A 19409-nucleotide genomic window follows, 5' to 3' on the forward strand; every position below is an offset into this window, starting at 1 on the left:
GGATGCAGACCTCTTTAGTGTCCCCATGACGATGAGGAAGACAATGTTGACATTATAGTCACCTTGAAGGCAGACGGGATCTTCTGATGTAAAACAAAATCCGCGACTTATGGGTCTTTTGGTACTTGAAAAATAATCTTTAAAAATCTAAGCTTTATTGGTCCACGCCTGGTGGTCTGTTAATACCTCAAAAAATATGAATTAAAATCCATCCCAGTGGTCTGTTAATACTTGAAAAAAAAAACATGAATTTAAAAATTTACGCCTAGTGCTCAATTGGTCCCTGAAAGTATATATTCATTTACAAATCCACCCTTTTAATTCTAATAACACATACTGGCAACATCACCTACACCTAATTGTGGCAACTCTTCTTTAATAATAACACTTTTGACAGGTGTCTGTCTATGTCAATGGGTATGTTCAGTGCATAGATACACTCATTCATTGCAATATATTTTTTCATTACACAGTGCTTACCGTGAAAATATTTCTTTTATTGATGATTTCAACAATAAATTATTAAAGAATTTATACATATTTTATCAAAAACGGTAGAATAAAACAAATACTTTTGCAAAAATGGTAAGATTTCTACTAAAATAAACGATTTCATTAGATTACATGGTGTTTACACAAAAAATGATGACGCGCCCCAAAAAAGTTTCCAATTGTTTCACATCACGGGCTATTTGGAATATTTTTGTGTATTTTGTAAAATAATACAATTGATTATTTCCTCTATTTTAGATGCTCTTTATGCTATTGTTTAGCCGTCAGGGCAAATTACGTTTACAGAAATGGTACAATGCCTATCCGGATAAGGTTAAGAAGAAGATTACCCGTGAATTGGTAACAACAATTTTGGCCCGTAAACCCAAAATGTGTTCTTTTCTGGAGTGGAAAGATTGCAAGATTGTTTACAAGCGGTAAATATACGAAAAAATGAATATTTTCACTGGAAAAAATAGTTAATATGAACTATTTTTTATTGTAGCTATGCCAGTTTATATTTTTGTTGTGCAATTGAACAGAACGACAATGAATTGCTAACGCTAGAAATTATACATCGCTATGTGGAGTTATTGGATAAATATTTTGGCAGCGTAAGTATTTAAGTCAATAATAATAAAATTCTATCATTGCGTGATAAGTATTGCGATAGAATCTAACACAAAATGTGTGCAGCTCTTTTTCTTATCAATATCTTCATAAGACAGTTTTCCCTTTTTGTATGAAGATAAAGACATTGATGTTTCTGTGGTCATACCTGTGTGTATTTGTATGTGACCTATTTATTTTTTTTTTTATGGAGCGCTGTTTTGTGAATGAGACCAAGAATTATTTTAATTTTGATCAACTAATTGTAATTTCCAATTGGAAATAGTACAGTACAATACATTACATACATATTTCATTAGCACAAATCTTTTAATGACATATCTATGAAGAACATCTTCTGCGGTAAAACTTATAAGTAAAGCTATTGACGGAAATATTGATTTATCCTTTTTGTATAAAATAAATTAAAGTCGAAATAAAATCCTATATTCAGCTAAAGAAAGAATATACTTAAACATTCAGAGTTTCTACAACTATTATGATTTTAACAGTACACAAATCCAACAATCCCACGTCCACATACTGACACGTCTTCCTAGAGCATGTATACACACCAAAGAATAAAAATTTCCTAATTGGTCACACAAATTGTTGGTCCATTTGGCCCTCTATTACTACAATCTAACTGCCAACTTCCTCGATCTACGTTCTGGTGGTGTAAATATATATGCCATAGAATGCAAATTTAGCATTTTTCACACAAAAGCCTTAGTCCATTTGATCCGCTAAATTTTCGTAATGTTCGGATCATAATTGTGGACTTTAGAGCGATCAAACAATATGAGTCGTGTTTGGAAAGAACAGAATTTACATACAAAATATTGTAAGGTTTATTCCATAAATATGGCTTGTACTGTTTTTATATAAATTATAATGCACAGAAGGATGGTTAGACACACATTTCCAGATCGACTCAGCTATACTAGGGCCCATTATTCGTGGCATTATAAACACTAGGGGACACATAAAGCTATAATACCATAACAATATATTTGTGTAGAGTATAAAAATATTCAAATAAAATATTGTCCTTCAGTCCTTGAAAAATTCGAAAAACCAGACTTTTGGTTCATTCATTCCTCGTCTTAAAAAAATAGTCTAAAAATTTCACATATTTTAATCTTTTGAACTTTGAATAAATATTCTAACTGGTCCAGATTAATCGGTCCCTTAGCCTACGAAAAAACAGTCTATAATCCATTCGAAAACTTTTCTGAAAAATATTGTCTTTTATTCTTGTAAAAATATTAAAAGTTCAGGGACATTTATATATGGGGACTAAGGACTTTGCAAACGAAATATCAAACTAAAGATACTCAGGCTTAAAAAGTGACTCCCTAAACCCCAAAATAGGCTATATAGAAACCTTATTTTAAATATGTTGTGTGAGAAATCAAGATCTTGGAATATAAAATTTTAGCCACTTCATAATGCCAAATTATAGTAACTTCGGTTGGAACATCCGCCACGTACCTATAACGATGCTCGACCTTTATATGAGGGTTATACCCAATGATTGACTGATAATTATAATTTTTGGTAGGACGATTTGCCACCCTGTGAAAACCCAAAATATCAAATCTCAAATTAAAATATAAAATTAAATCTCTAAATCGGTTAAAAAACATGTCTGAAAATACTTACTTAGCTAACTTGTGACGGAACGGTGGTTCCATAAGCCGAGCTTAAAAAAGATTTCGGCCATCCAATTTGAAAGACTATGTTCCGAGATGTTGTCTTCTACTTAATATTTCCATCGGTTTCGTGGCCTACCTCTTCTGCGTGAACCATTGTTCCTCTATTGTTGGCACATATCGTCTTGTCTCCTTTTTTGTGCACGGGACACAGAATGCTGAGGTCACAATCATTGGGCATGCATTTCTATAGCCAAATTGGCGCATGCTCCTGACCAGCATATGACCACCAGTCTTAAATAGTTCGGCTCCTCTGACCTCGGCTATTCTGACCTCATCTAGGTTGTATACATTCTATACCGTCTTCTCTTATTGGTTTTGGGGTATCTTCTTCACCGCCACTATTTGATACCAGATGCTCCTTCCAGATCCTCAACACTCTGTATCTGTCACCAGGTTTCTTTCTTCATCTCTACAGGAGGATGTGCCTGCACCAAAACCTTCGGTTTTCACTTCGGTCGGGGCATGGGCTCAAATGAGACTGATGTAGAAGAACTTCGCTTTTATACGGATTATAGCAATTCGCTCATCTACTGGAGCTAGGAGACGAGGTCTTTTATTCTCCTGTTAATCATAAATCGTATTTACCTACACCAGTCCCTTTTCATCGTATTTCCTGTAAGGCAATAATATCGGCTTTGTACTTCTTGCGGATGTACTCAAGAAGTACAAAACTGCGCCTGTTCTGTACAACTAAATATATTCACAAATAATTCCATAATTATCGGACTTGTCTGTTTTAAAAAATATAATTTTATTTATTCTTTTTTCCTTTTCCTTTACAGGTTTGTGAATTGGATATTATTTTCAATTTCGAAAAGGCATATTTCATACTGGACGAATTGTTAATTGGCGGTGAAATACAAGAGACATCGAAAAAGAATGTCTTAAAAGCGATTGCATCTCAGGATCTATTGCAAGAGGTTAGTACGCCAGAAATATATGATTTATAAAGCAATGCCTATTGCATAAAAAACAAACAAAAAATATCCAAACATTTGTAAAACGCTAACGCAAATGCATCCTATTTTTTATTTCTATTATATTGATAACTAGTTAATTAGTTGAAAAGTTGATTTTTTGTTTCTTAATATTTTTATTATTTAATTTTAATGCATCCAATGCTGAGTTCATCGTTGTTGTTTTTACAAAAATACGTTTTTTATCACAATTTTTAAACAAATTTCTATTTCTTTTACTTTTATTTGAAAAAAACATGTGGATTAAAAACAAAATTTATTTAATTTAAAATTTGAAAAAAAAATATCAAAAAAAAAAAAATTAATACAAAAGAAAGAGGAATTCTTTTATACTTTACAATAATTTATAAATACTTTTCTTTTTTTGTTTCTTTACATAATTATTATTATGTTGTTATAACAATTATATTTCCATTTATCTAATGTTGTACATATGTTTGTACTGTGTATTGCAAATGGAGTACATAATATATGGAGTTATGTGCATGCTTTTAACATACAAACAAATTTTTAATATGCCTACAGCGAAGCTCTCTAGGGATGTAAAAACAAACATTGCATTCAATATACATATATGGTAAAAATATACCTCTCACGTTACATATATTTAAAATTAAAAAAAAAAAATAGTGCAATATATTTAATAATATTATTATGTATATTTTGTAATGTGTTTGGGTTTAGCTTAAAATGTTTTCAAGAATAGGCCCCAATAGTAATTTAATTGCAGACTTCAATGCGACATTTTTATAGACAACTTAATAATTGTTTTTAAGGTTCATAAATGCAAATTTAATTTCAGAAATATAAACTTAAGTAACAGTCTATATCGCAGATCAATAATTCCCTGACTTTTTGAAATTTCCTGTTAGTTTTATGAAATACAAATTAATTTTCATTACGTACCTTATTTTATAGACCAGATTTTGAGAGAGTTCCATCATATAGCTTGTATTCGACTTTGGTTCTTTACTTACACCCTTTTTATAACCTTTACTATAGTATTGGTAAAATATTACTTTTTGTCCGTAACTCTATTCTTAATTAGGATTTAATATTGAAGAAGTCCAATTTTTAAACAAGAACTCCACAGTGTCAGCAACATGATTTTTCTTCATGATCAGGATATAATTTTTAGACATAAACTACACAGTATCCTCAAAAGCAAACTAATCTGCAGAATTTAAGGTCACACATTGCCTTCCAGACACCTTAATGGCCATTATTTTTATAATTTAATAACAACGGACTTCGAGGATAAATAGTGCACTTCATGAATAGGGAGAACATAATGGTGGCGGCTGTGCATGAAACCAAACTTAATGAAAATTGTAGCCTACAGCGTTGTTAATGGTTCCGAGGGAAAATCGAACAAGAACAAGCATTCCTTCAATACAGGCCTATCCCACTTAAACTAAACTCTAGTGACCATATTTGGAATGCATGGATATGACAGTTAAATGCGATGCTGTCGAGGTAAAGATGCTTAACGTTGTCTATATATCACCGATTAATATATCCATGCTTTTTGCTTAATATTAGCATTTTTTGAGGGCAATATTACTACTATTAGGCTTCAATGCACTCCATGAATTTTGAAGCTCACCACAATAAGGTTAGAATGACACAGTTCGCCAGATATAACAATGGTGTTGTTCAGTTCGATAAATGACGTTATCAGCAGCCCGCAATTTCAATTTGATCAGACCAACATCCTCATAATAGAATCCATCAGCAGACCACCAAATTTCATCACCTCTGAACAACTCACTTTACTTAACCACAGGTAAACTATGTGACAGGGTATCCGGGAATTGACATAACATTACTTTGGAGAAGTTCCCGTTCCTTCTGAATTCATGGACATCATTAGAGATTCATCCGCTAGAAGATGTATTATTCGTATATCCAAAATGAGTCTAACTTTTCTAGCACAGTCAGATAAACTAGCAATTTAGCATGATGAGCTCTCCGTGGAGGTAAGCAGATTAGTTACGGACCATAAGCGGAATAACAAATTAGAGCATTTGAAGCGTTGGAACATTGTAACCGGTGTGAGTAAGCTGTGTGCAAAGCCTCGAACACTGCAAAGAAGGGGCATATATCCTCAATCACATTTAACGACGAATCTGTGTCTGATCTGAAGAGGTGCGATAGTTATTATAAACGACAATTTGTCGAGCATATCGTGATACGCAATGGAGAAGTATTTTGACCGGCAGAATGAATCCCTGAGAACTGCAACGATGTGTGTGTTGAACCATCATGTCTGTATCATATGCAAGTCAGTGGATACTGCCCAACATGAGGTGACCAAACAGATTGAAAAAGTATGAATATATTTTTTTTATTTTTCGAAAATTCACGGAATTTGTTATCTGCTCTTGTCAAGGCAATCTCCAAAAATCATATTTTTCATAAATATTAAATATTTTTATTTAAAACTAGCTTCCCTTCCTCCACCCCTTACACATTATAACGTATATAATAATAATTAGCTTAATTTGTTTTTCTTCTCCATTTGCCTTTAATGCCGTAATAAAATCTTGTCAATATTTTTTTTGTAACGTTAAAAAAAATATAACTTGCCATAAAAAATTGAAAAAATAAGCAAACCAATACCGTCCTACCAACAAAAAGTATCCTAAAAAATCCTTCCATCGAAAATGTATTTATAACTAAATAAAAAAACAAAAACATATCTATTATATTTATATATAACAATAACAAAAATAGTACAATACAGAATTAGAGCTGTGTGTTTTATTATATATAGAGTTTTATGTTATCTTAAGATATATACTTTTTCCAAAACAAAAACAAATATTTTTTTTCTTTTTCTTCTTCTTTTGTAAGTTTTGCATGATGTCGTTTGTCTTGTTTTCTGTTTTGTACCACCTCTTAGATTCGAAACATTTTTAGGATTTGTAGAGTAGGGGAGACTGGGGCACCTTCGGCATCGGGGCACCTTCGGCAATCGCGTTTTCGTTATGAAGCTCTCACCGTACATCACTAGTTTCGATACATAGGTATCGAATATCGAAATAAATAACTGACACAAAGTTTGAAATTTCTAGTTAATAAGATTATGTATATACTTAGGTTTTTGTATTTTTATAGATGTTTCTGTAATGTTTCAATTCCATTTCGTAAGTATTTCGTGTATAAAACTTTTTAAATTTTTAAAACAATATTATTAAAAAGTGGTTAACTACGATGTGTATTATTATACAAATATTTAAAAATATAATGTTTTTACAAAACTGATCGAAAAAAATGAAAAAAACTATAAAAAGTACATTCGGGGTACATTCGGCATTTTAAAGTGGGGCACATTCGGCCATATACAGATTGTGCAATATTATTTCCTTAAAATGTTTTTGAGTTTGTCTTTAAAACCAATCCTTTAATATGGTTCGAAATTGCATATATAAAATCAAACGTGGTTGTATTGACGAAAATGCGATAAAAACCCCTATTTCTGATGGTGTGTGCGACCTTGAGATGTAAACGTCCGCCGCTAGAAAATAAAGCCCTATAATTCAAACATTGTGTGGCGTATTACAACCAAATAGAGCCTTTAGAGGAGCAGAATTTCAACCAAATTGATAGCGATGACAATTACCCGGCTATGACTATGGTGCCGAATGTGCCCCATCAAATGCCGAAGCTACCCCGGGTTGGGGCACATTCGGCGAATTTGACTTTTTTTACAAAACTGTAAAATTTATTAACTAATACTATTTTTTTATATCTTTTTGGTACAATTTTTTATAATTAAGTGTCAGAGGACAATAATCAGCTATAAAGTTGTTATATATGTTGAATAAGTACTGAGATATAGAGCTCTAAAAAAAAAGTGCCGAAGGTGCCCCAGTCTCCCCTAATTGTTTTTTCAATTTGTTTAAAATTTGGAGTTTTGAAATCCACTTAGTATATGTAGTACATTGTTATGTATGCATGTTAGTGTTTTTAGAAAGAGAGAGATTTTTCTCCTGGGCAATTTTGCCGACCTGTACTACTACTAATAATAATAGAATAGATTTTACCAACTTGTATGCCATATTAAAAAAAAACATAATTAACAAAACAAATGTTTTCATAATCTTGTCTTCTATGTAATTTTCTTTGTGATAATAATAATAATCATAAACTCTCTTAACCCTTCCTTCTTCCCCCTCTTTGTTTTCTCACATTAAATATGCTTACCACAAAATCCAAAAAATAATGATAATAATAAATTAAAAAAATATATAACATAATTTATAACACAAATTACCAAACAAACAAAAATCATCACCCACCATTTTAACTGCCAACAAAAAATTAATATAAAAAAAATCTCCTGATGTGATGTATTTTTGTTATGTATTGTTTGTTGTAATCAATGCCTACTCCTCCTCAATGCATACGTTTTGTGTCAATGTAATAACAACAACTACTACTACAACTACCATCACCACAAACCACCAATACTACTACTACCACCTCCTTCACAACATCATCAGGACTTCAATGAATATTTAAATTAAAGTTTTTTTGTTCATAATTATTTTTACAATAGTTCTGTATGTATATGTGTACAATTTTCTTGTAGTTTTTTTATTGTCATCATTTTGACTAGATGATAAAATTAAAGAAAAAAATTACGGAAAAGAAAATTGTTCCTAGTTTTAGTGGAATTTTTTCTATGTATATTTATGTACCTATGTATATCTATAGTCAGTATTTAATTAAAAAATATATATTAAAATTGATTAATTTATTGCTAAATATAGATTATTTATTTGTAAACATTGTGTATGTAATATTGTGTGCGCATAATGGGTTAATAAGTAGTGCAGAATAGTTTTTAGTGGTCATAAGAAAAACAAAACATTTTTGTATATTACCTCCACTATGTGAGGAGGTCATTTTTCAAAATTGTGCAATCGATATAATTTTACCACGAACTTTATGAACAGAATTAGAGGTGAAGTTATTGACATAACCCTTTGGGTCAGAAACCAGGAGGATATCGGAAAAATGTTCCTCTTCGGATCATAGGATGATATTCGTCTAGATTCTTACTCAAAAAGTAAAACAGAAGCCTCATAGGAATCCTCGGATGACGAACTGGAATTAGTTCAGTGTTAAAACTCTATAATCTTCTGTCCCGACTACCTTCAGGAATCCTAGAAAGACGATCAGGGATAAGTTCGGTGTTAAAACACAATAATCTTCTGTTGGTTAATATGACCCCAAAGCGACTGAAGATGTTAGGAAAGCAGTGTGCGTAGCAACGGATAGTCTTCAAACCCCAATAATCGGCCGTCAGGAGGCTACTCTACAAAATTGTACAATGGGAATAATTATCATAACCACAGTAGTGTTGTCCCATCTACCTTCAGGATTCGTCTCAATTCATATTAGACACCTATATAGAGCCTATATAACGATATAACCAAATTTATGAACAGAATTAGAGGTGAAGTAATTGAATTAACCGATAATGGCAACTCTTGGGTGAAAAACTGGAGGGCATCAGAAAAATATTCCTTTTCGGATCATATGATGATATTCGTCTATATTCTTACTCTTAGATTAAATCAGAAGCCTGATAGGAATCCTTGAAAAATGAACTGCGATAAGTTCAGTGTTAAAACACAATAATCTTCTGTTGGTCAATATAACTCCAAAACGACTGAAAATGTTAGGAAAGCAGGGTGCGTAGTAACGGACACTCTTCTTGGATGCTATATTCATAGATAGTATCAAACTAACTGATGCTACATGGACTAACTACGGCAAAGAGACTCTTGATCTGTTACTATTATATGATCACTTTATGCCGATGCACCACAAATACACATCATCATTGACTTCGAATGCAGGAAGAAGAAAAGCTAGGTCTGATAAACCACTCAAAACTGGCATGGACAATAAATAGTATACAACCCTTCACATCTGCGGGATCAGACGAACTGGGATAAGTTCAGTGTTCAAAACCTAATAATCGTCCGTCAGGAGGCTACTCTTCAAAACTGAGCAATCGGAATCAATATTAGAGTATATGCCAACAATATTAGATTATATAAATATCATAAATTCGCTTTATATGTTATCTCCTTTATAAGGGTATAGTAGTTGAAGTCTTAGTTCCCACTTCTATGGAGTTTTTGCAAATTGAAAATACCTTTGGTTTACGTCGGTATTGAAAACGAAAAAATTAGAAAATTTTACGTAGCATCTTTGTTCGATTTCAGGTGAGTGATCAAAATCGACCAAAATTGAACAAGTTGGAGACGATCGAGTACAGAAAATAATGACGACCGACTTGAAAGTAGAATCGTCAGGGCTCAGGCTATCGGTTTCAGTATTTAAAGATTGCTAACCACACATTTTTTAACCAAATTGCTTTTGTTGCTGTTGGGGAATAATTTGCCAAAGTTTATTCCTATAGGTCCAGTAGTCGTTATAGAATCAGTTTACTGGCTTATTAATTTGGCCCAATAGTTGAAAAGGGTGAGAATCAGTTCCGTGATATTATTGGTGTGACACCTAATTTTGTTCGAACATAGACATAGAGACTAGAATTACCATTTCGGGTTTTTATGGGTTATAGACCCATTTTTCCTACCGATTTGCCTGTCGTTTTTGCAGTACTTAGTTGGGATATAGTCCAGATTTATGTATAGCCTCGATGTTTGGTGAATATCGATGGAAAGTCAATGAGATAATGAATCTTACTTACTTAGATGGTTTGTGACAGAACTTTCGTTCCATATGATGACCTTAAAAAAAAAAAAGATTTCCGGGCGAGTCGGTATTTTGCGCACTTTTTCCTTTTTTGAAAAACTATGTTCGGCAATGTTGTCTTCCACTTGATCTTTACATAAAATTCGAAGTCTTTCCCTTCTGCGTGAACCATCAGATGGTTCGCTTTATATGCCCTTTTAAGCTGACACATCTTCATCCATTCTCACAACATAACCTAGCCAAAGTAGTCGCTGCAGCTCGATACGTATGGCAATACCAATGTCCGAGAATAGATGGTACAGCTCATGGTTCATTCGACAGCGATATTCGCCGTCAACGCAGATCGGCTCATTGATTTTTCGGAAATTTTTTCTCTCCAAACTTTCCAAGAGCTGCCTCACCTGCTGGCTACTTAGCAAGAAAATGATGCTTCCATGTTTCAGATCCATATAACAGCGCGGGTAGTATCAGTGTCTTGTAGAGTTTGAGTTTGGTCTGGCGGAATGTGGCATTGTTTCTAAACTGCTTGCGTAGACGATAGTAGCATCTGTTGGCCAACACTATTCTCTTCCGGATTTCAAAGCTGATGTTATTAGTTTTGATTATGGCGGTACCAAGGTATATAAAATATTTGACTACCTCGAAGCTTGCGCGTTGATACTATCACCGATAACTGCTAGACCCACTTTGGCAGACTCCTCAATTTGTTCAAGGGTAGCTGTTACCGCTCTCAGTGTTCAACCCACTATGTCGATGTCATCGGCGCAGGCGAGTAGCATGTGTTGCCGAATGCCGAACGCAAATATGGCTTTGTACACCTCTGAACGGATAGGGCTGTCGAATGCGGTTTTATAGTCGACGAATAGGTGGAATATGTCGATATGTTTCTGTTCCAGGATCTGGCGCAGAATGAAGATCTGGTCAATGATGGATTGGCCAGATCTGAAGCTGCATTGGTATGGTCCAATAATGTCATTGATCATTGGCTTCAGCCATTCACACAGCACGCTGGATTGCTCTTTATATGGTACCTCCCAATAAAAATAATAAAACCTGTGTGTAATTTCGTGGACCTACGCAGACAATAGGATAAGGAAATCTATCTTTCGGCAACACCGTCTGATACATTTTTATTTGTTTATTTTGGGTTCTGATTGTGTAGCAAATCTACCTACCAAAATTATAATTGTCGGTCTATCGTTAGGTATAGCCACCCATATAATGATACTCTCAATTTATGATATGTTCCAACCCAGTTGGGTGTAATTTGAGGCAAATGTTTTTACCAAAAATAATCCATGTCATTGGTGAACCTTCCGTATAGCCACCATATAACCGTACTGCCCATTTTTCGGTATTTTGAGAGGTTCGGTTTATAAAGTTTGAAATTTTAAATCGTTCATTTCAGTTTAGAAGGGTATTCAATTATTTAAGTGAACTAATTGGATGACCTAGCTAGAATAAAATAATTTACGCATACACAATACTAACTATAGTCATAATTCCGAAGCTTCATAGTTGCTTAATTAGGACTAATAAAAAAACTCAACGTAAGTACGTCTCGAAACAAACGTATGTGTGTATTATTAACAAAAAAAAATAAAAAAACAAAAGTTGTTGTACAAAATTAAATAAAAAAAATGTGTGAAAGACAATCATTTTCCTTGCAATGTTGTAACATTTCTCAATTGATGTTGTTCTTCTTTAAAATAAAAAACAAGGCTGTAAATAATTTAAGCAGTTCCATAGACAGAGAGAAAAGAAAACAAGCTTTACATGTAAAACTTAAAAAAAAACGATGTATTTTAATTTTAATTGCATATTAAAAGAAATTACAATTCAATAGTTGTTACTTTCCATAACTGTAATTTACTCTTTTCTCAAATAATTTGTAGAAACACCATTGTTTAATGAATCCTTGAAACAATGATAAATTGCACCAAGAAAATGTTATCCCGTTTATTTAAATAAATTTTCGTCTAGATTCCCTTGCAAGAATGTAAACATTTTAAAACCTGAAAAAATAAGAATTGTTAATATTGTAATATTTATTTTTCTTATAACTATTGTTGTATTCTCTTCTTCTTCTTAATTCCTTTCGTCGTGTTTTTTATAATAACATTTTGTTGTTGTTTAAATGTAAAACAAAAAGACACACTCACATCATGGTATTATTAGCCATCAAATGCTAGTTACATTTCATTATTATTATTATTATTATTTTTCTGTTCTCTTCCTACTCTTCTCTCCTCAAAATAAAACAAAAAACAATTTCATCTTCTCTGCCTATGATCCTGTACTACTACTACAACCATTACCACTACTACCACTCTATCTAGGATGACGTTGTAGAGGGCACTTTAAGAGACATTGGACTCATTTAGAAAGTAAAAATTCATTTAAAATCACAACCGCAACAACAACAACAGATCAACATATTTTGCACATTATTGTACTTGTTGTTTAATGCCAGCTACAAATAAAACAAAAATAGATAAATATGTATTACGTATTTTGAAATTTGTATGTGATAAAAAAAACAACAAAACAAAATTACATATTTTAAAATGTATTCACATTAGTTACTAACACTTGATACAAACAACAAAACACACACAATGCAACAACGAATTTGTATAACAACACATTATGCACAATATATATATACAAACATACATACATCATAAGTATATAAATAATTCAATTTATAATTTTTGTCAAAGGGAATTGTTTTATCGTTACATTATGAGAGAACAGTATTGGACAAAAAAAAAAGGGATATAGATTGGGTATATACTGCAAAAATATTGGTTTTTACAAACTAATAGAAAAAACATTTTCAAGGAGAATTTTTGAAGACTATCAAAGCGTGGTTGCATCAACATCGTGATTAAAAAAATCAAAGGTTTTAAAGCAGGGATTTAAAAAAAATGTTTATAATCACCCCTATTCCGTATGTCATCGTCGACACAAAACGAATAGGGGTAAATGATTATTTAAAATGATTTTTTTAAAGCGAAAAATGATTTTTAAAACCATTTTCTAAGACTTTCGAACACCACCAAAGTTGAGTTTTTTTTTTAAAAAATAGATATTTTCTGACGGCCAACATATTTCGATTTAAGGGAACCCCCCCATTCTCGATTTTAATTTTTCAAGATTTTCAATGGGCTGGTAAATCAATACCAATGCTTGTTAAGGTCTGTAACTTTACACATATATAATTGAAGATTTAAAATAGAAGAAAAATAATTTACAAAAAATTTTTGTTGTTGTTTTTTTGTAATTAAAGAAAAGTCCTTATTTTTGATGCCGGGCATGATATCTCCTCACTGGAACATCGGAATCCGAAAATCCAACGGTGTTAGAAAGAGTACATGTCTGGCTCTCGTATGAACTAGGACTTCGCTCTAAAATTAACAAAATGGTGGACCTTTGAAAAAATATTTTTGGAAAATCGCCAATTTTTTACCAAAACCAAAGTTAAAAAATAAGGAAGATCTTCACCGATTGGCTTTATCCTAGTTTATACGATAGCTTTACACTCACAGAGAAACGTGTAAAAATTTGAAATCGAATGGGTTATTAGTTCTTGTGTTATCGTGCCCGCCATTCGCAAAAAAAAAAATGTTTAGAGAAAAGCGTTTAAAGTTTGAGAAGCCCTTCAGCCGTCACTTGATGCTGACACAATAAATCGGCTATATCTTCAAGAGAAAAATGAGATTTTCATTTGAAATTTTGTAGGGACATTCAATTAGTGTAGATTTTATATCAACAAAATTTTTGACGGCCGAGAAACATATTTCGATTTAAAAAATATTTTTTTCGAAGATCACAAATAAACTTTTAGAAACAAATTTCGAAGTCTTTAAAAAATATTTTTGAAGAAGTTCTGAGCGAGGTTTAAAAAAATAAATTTTTAAAGACTTCCAAAGCGAGGATTTAAAGAAATCGAAGATCACCTAAGCGGAGTTTTTTAATTTTTTTTAAATACCACCATTGGAAGGAAATTTCATTGAAGAGCCAGATTTATATATACAATATTTCATTAAAACACGAGTATTTAAAAATCGTGCTTAGTCCTTGAGAAAATATTCTTAAACAAATCCAGGCTCAGAGGTCTGCTTAGTTCTTTAATATTGGAGAACATATTTAAATATTAATGTTTGTTAAAAATTGACGTGTGGAGGTCATTGAGAAAATATATTAAAAAAAACACGAAAAACTAGTTCTTGAGAACATTTATTACAAAATCCACTTTGGAGCTCATAAAAAATATTCAGGCTTTTGGGTTTTTTGAGATTAGAGGTTATTGAAAATATATTAAAAACCAGTGAGCGAGGCAGTATAGTCAGGCAGGACCGACCATATGATACCTACACTGGATATATTATTTACCTCACTGGCCTTTGTCCTTCAGGAGTAAATATATACGTTATAGAATTCAAATTTTATAATTTTTCACACATTTGAAGTCCATTTGAAGCGCTAAACATTGATCAATTTTCATCAAAACTGTCATGCTTATTCTTTGGCCAAATGCTTTTCCACATGTATAATTCGGTTATGTTTGGATCAGAATTGTGGCCTCTAGAGCGACCAGAAAAACAGAGAAAAAAGTTTTTGGTCAATTTCATCCATCTTAATATTAACCTATCATTACTAAAAATAATAGGCCAGAACCCGTCCTACATTCAAAATTTCATGATGATTGGCCCATTACTGTGGCCTGTATCGTGTTATAATGGACAAACGGATGGACACACATGTCCAGATCGAATCAGCTAGCTGTGATATGACATTCGGTATACTTAACTCAAACTCTTGGGCCGCACAAAGCTATAATACCCTGACAACATAGTTGGGTAAGGTATAAAAATACACATTTCTGCTATTTGAGGTCTATTGGTCCCTGAGAAATTATTTTTTTAAAGGTGCAGGTTTTTTAAAAAAATATCTGCTACTAATTGAGAAAACGATTTGTAAAAATCCACTATTGGAGTTCTAGTAGTCATGGAGAAAATATTTTTAAAAATCCAGACATAGGAGCTCTAATACTTACTTAGCTGGCTTGTGACAGAACGGTTTTTCCATGATGCGAGTTTAAAAAAGATTTCCAGACGCGTCGGTATTGCGCGCAGCTCTTCCAATATGTTTCGAAATGTTCTCTTCCACTTGATCTTGGTTAGGTCACAACATGACCTAACCAACGTTGTCGCTGCAGCTCGATACGTCTGACAGTGCCGATGTCCGAGAATAGATGGTACAACTCATGGTTCATTAGACAGCGATATTCACCGTCAACACAGATCGGCCCATAGATCATTAGGAGAATTTTTCTCTCAAAGTCTCCAAAAGCTGTCTCGTCTGGTTGTGTAAGTACCCATGCTTCAGATCCATATAACAGCACGGGTAGTTGTAGAGTGTGAGTTTGGTCTGGCGGACCATTATAGCATCTTTTGGCCAACACTTTTTTCCTCCGGATTTCAAAGCTATCACATTAGCTTTGTTTATGGCGGCACCAAGGTATATAAAATCTTTGTCTACCTCGAAGCTGTAGTTCTCAAGTTCCACAGTTGGTCCGAGTCTACTGGACGTCTTGGGAGTTGATACCATGTACTTGGCCTTCTCGTCATTTACTGCCAGACCCACTTTGGCAGACTCCTTTTCAATTTGTTCAAAGTTGGCTCTTACCTCTCGCAATGTTCCATATCATCGGCGTAGGCTAGCTCTAATACTTCTTGAAAACAAAAATATTTTTTTTAATTTCATTTTTGAAGGTCTAACTGTCCTTGAGAAAATATTTGATGAATTTTTAACGCAAAGGGGGATTTTCTTCTTGAGAAAATATTAAAAAAATCGACGTTTGGTGGTCTAGGGAAAAATTGAGAAAAATTTTTAAAAAATCCTTGCTCGGAGGTCCAACAATGTTCTTCTTCTTATAAAAAGTACTCGGTTGAAAAAATATTTGTGAAGTCCTTCATTTTTCGTTTTTAAGAAAATCGACTTCATCGAGAAAATATTTTAGAAAAATAGCTTCATAGTCTAATAGACTCTGTGTCATTTTTGTGTATCTGAACGCTATTGTTATCGTTTCAGTAGATATTGAAATGAAGTCCATTCACAGCTTACAAAATCGTTTCATACATCGCGGATTATCTGTTTTGTGTTTAGTTATGATTTGCTAGACACCCCTTCCCAAATAAAATAAAAATAAGTCTTGTGGCATTTATAGATGCTAGAAAATAATTCTGTAAGTGTTTAGTGTTGTAGTAGCCCCCGTACTATTTCATAAATGTAAACAAAAATCCTTACTCTACAAAATCCTAAATTCCAACATTTTTCACCCATTGGCAGTTCATCATGCAAAGCTTTGAAATTGAAAAGAAAAAAAAAATAATGTCTTAAGAATTGTTTAAGTCTATATCTTTTAAAGAAATAAAAATAATTTAATAGTTTAATAGTTCAAGCAATAAATAAAAAATTGCAAAACCGAAAAAAAACTAGAATAGTTGAAGAAAAAAGAACAAGAACAATATTTAAGTGAACAAAAATAAACATGACATGACATCCTCCTTCAAATGCAAAATTTGGAATATAAAATTCCATTTTCTTAAAATGTATTCCATCTAAATATAAAAATTTCCAAAACATAAAGTTATATAGTTGTAATTAAACAATTAAAAAATATATAAATGTATAATTTTAAAATGGTGTTGTTGAGAAAAAATAAAAATAATAAAAAATATATATAAAAATTAAAACAAATGGTTTCTTTTTATTTCTCATATATATTAGAAAAACAGCCAATTTTTTGGAACATTTGCAAATAAATGATTGTCTTTCCACAATTTTTATAGTACTAGGTTAGAAATTAAAAAAAAAACACAAATTAAATATTAAGAAAAAAATATTATAAATAAAAAATTTTAAATAATTAACAAAATAATAGTGTGTACCATGTGTCCTTTTGTGGTGGTCATCTCTGTGAGTCTGTGCGTGTTTTTATGAGTGAGTTTGTGACCTGTGATGCATTGTCTTCTGTATGTTTTGTATGTATGTCCAAACGATGTAAACTAAAATAAAAATATATAATGCAAATAAATAAAATAATATATTTATAATTTATAAAAAAATACAATATGAAATGTAAATGTTGTGCAATTTATTTATATTTTTTTTAAATCATCACAATTTATTTATAAAAAATAATAGTAACATTTGATATTGGGTGAATGGTTTGTAATATGTATGTATGTCGTACACACACAATAATATATTTAATGGTGAATTTGTTCAACTTAAAAATAATATATAATAACACTTTAATAAAGATAAAAATCAATCTGCAAAAAATAATTTTATTTTAAATATAAAAAATTAATAGCTTAACTGTGCTTTGTCTATGAATTTATTATAGTATAAATAATTAGTATATAAGTGTTAATATTTTAAGACAAGTGTAAGTATTCAATTTTAAGTTTTCATGAGATTTAAGAGAAATTTGAAAATAATCTCAAACAAATATAAGAATCCGTACTATTGCCCTAACATAATATATATAATAAAATGATATACGAATATCATACGGAATAGGGGAGAAGAAAAATCCGTCTGAAAGTTCTTTGTAAAAATCCACGCTTTTTAAAAATTACACTTAAAGGTCTGAAAGTCCTTTGAAGAAATCCACGCTTAAAGGTCTGAAAGTCCTTTGAAGAAATCCACGCTTAAAGGTCTGAAAGTCCTTTGAAGAAATCCACGCTTAAAGGTCTGAAAGTCCTTTCAAGAAATCTACGCTTAAAAGTCTGAAGTTATTTGAAGAAATGCACACTTGGAGGTTTTAAAGTCCTGTGTAGAAATCCAAGCTAAAAGATCTGAAAGTCCTTTGAAGAAATCCACGCTTAAGAGTCTTAAAGCCCTTAGTAGAAATCCACGCTTAAGAGTCTTAAAGCCCTTAGTAGAAATCCACGCTTAAAGGTCTGAAAGTACTTTGAAGAAATCCATGTTTAAAGGCCTAAAAGTCCTTTGAAGAAATCCACGCTTAAATGTCTGAAAGTCCCTTGAAGAAACCCACGCTTAAAGATTTGAAAGTCCCTTGTAGAAATCCACGCCTAAATGTCTGAAAACCTCTTGTAGAAATCCACGGTTAAATACCTGAAAGTCCGTTGTAGAATTCGACGCTTAAAAGCTTGAAAGTTCTTTGGAGAAATCCACGCTTAATTATGTGAAAGTCCTTTGAAGAAATCCACTCATAAAGGTCTGAAAATCCTTTGTAGAAATCCACGCTTTAAGCTCTGAAAGCCCTTTGTAGAAGTCTTAAAAAAATAGTTCCTGATTATTTTAAATTTGATTATCCTTGACATATGAACATTAACAACTTTTGACTGAAATAGTATTTAATTATTTGTTAGAAAAAATCCTTTGAATTTCTTCCTGTAATCTCATGAAAACCTAATAAATACTCTTCCCCTCTCCCAAAGTTTAAGTTAACAAATTCGGCAGTTTTTCTCTATTTTGCGATGCAATTTTGTTTTTTCTTTTTTATTTTTTTCAGGATGAAACTCCACAAGGCTTCTTTGATGATCACGGTCTGGGATAAATCTAAACAGTACGAAAAAAAAAAACAAAAAAATGGTACTCAGTGGGTGTGTGTTAGTACAACAAATGTAAACCTAAATGCTGTCCTTAAACAAAACAAAATCTAAAGAAAAAAATCAACAACATATTTTTGACAATGTTTTTCAAAAGATAAAAAAAAAAAATTAAAATCTCCTGCCGCACCTCCTCCATAACCAACCAAAAACATTTAAGGAGTGCTTTTATACAATATTATTATAATTCTATATACACTACTATATCTCAAAAATATCTATGT

The 19409-nt window shown here is 32.0% G+C and overlaps 1 protein-coding gene across 2 annotated transcripts; it reads left to right on the plus strand.

The window, feature by feature from the left end:
* The first annotated feature begins 750 nt into the window (after positions 1-750).
* Positions 751-19133, plus strand: LOC133332205 (AP-1 complex subunit sigma-2). Of its 2 annotated transcripts, none has more exons than XM_061540585.1 (4): positions 751-929; positions 998-1106; positions 3602-3739; positions 19089-19133. In XM_061540585.1, exons 1-4 carry the CDS (start codon positions 751-753, stop codon positions 19131-19133), a joined length of 471 nt encoding a protein of 156 aa, XP_061396569.1. The 2 variants fall into 2 exon arrangements, with proteins under 2 accessions (XP_061396569.1, XP_061396570.1); XM_061540586.1 differs by lacking the exon at positions 19089-19133 and adding an exon at positions 12874-12918.
* The last annotated feature ends 276 nt before the right edge of the window (positions 19134-19409 follow it).

This window comes from Musca vetustissima, unplaced genomic scaffold, assembly GCF_032173495.1.
Source record: "Musca vetustissima isolate MV318-11 ecotype Yass unplaced genomic scaffold, APGP_CSIRO_Mvet_v1 utg76885, whole genome shotgun sequence".
Lineage (NCBI taxonomy): Eukaryota > Metazoa > Arthropoda > Insecta > Diptera > Muscidae > Musca > Musca vetustissima.

What these genes read in the sequence shown, in the direction of transcription:
- LOC133332205 (XM_061540585.1), top strand. Translation starts at nt 751, where the DNA reads ATGCTCTTTATGCTATTGTTTAGCCGTCAGGGCAAATTACGTTTACAG. An exon ending in TGCAAGATTGTTTACAAGCG is followed by an intron (nt 930 to 997) that starts GTAAATATACGA and finishes TTTTTATTGTAG; the next exon opens with CTATGCCAGTTTATATTTTT. An exon ending in TGGATAAATATTTTGGCAGC is followed by an intron (nt 1,107 to 3,601) that starts GTAAGTATTTAA and finishes TTTCCTTTACAG; the next exon opens with GTTTGTGAATTGGATATTAT.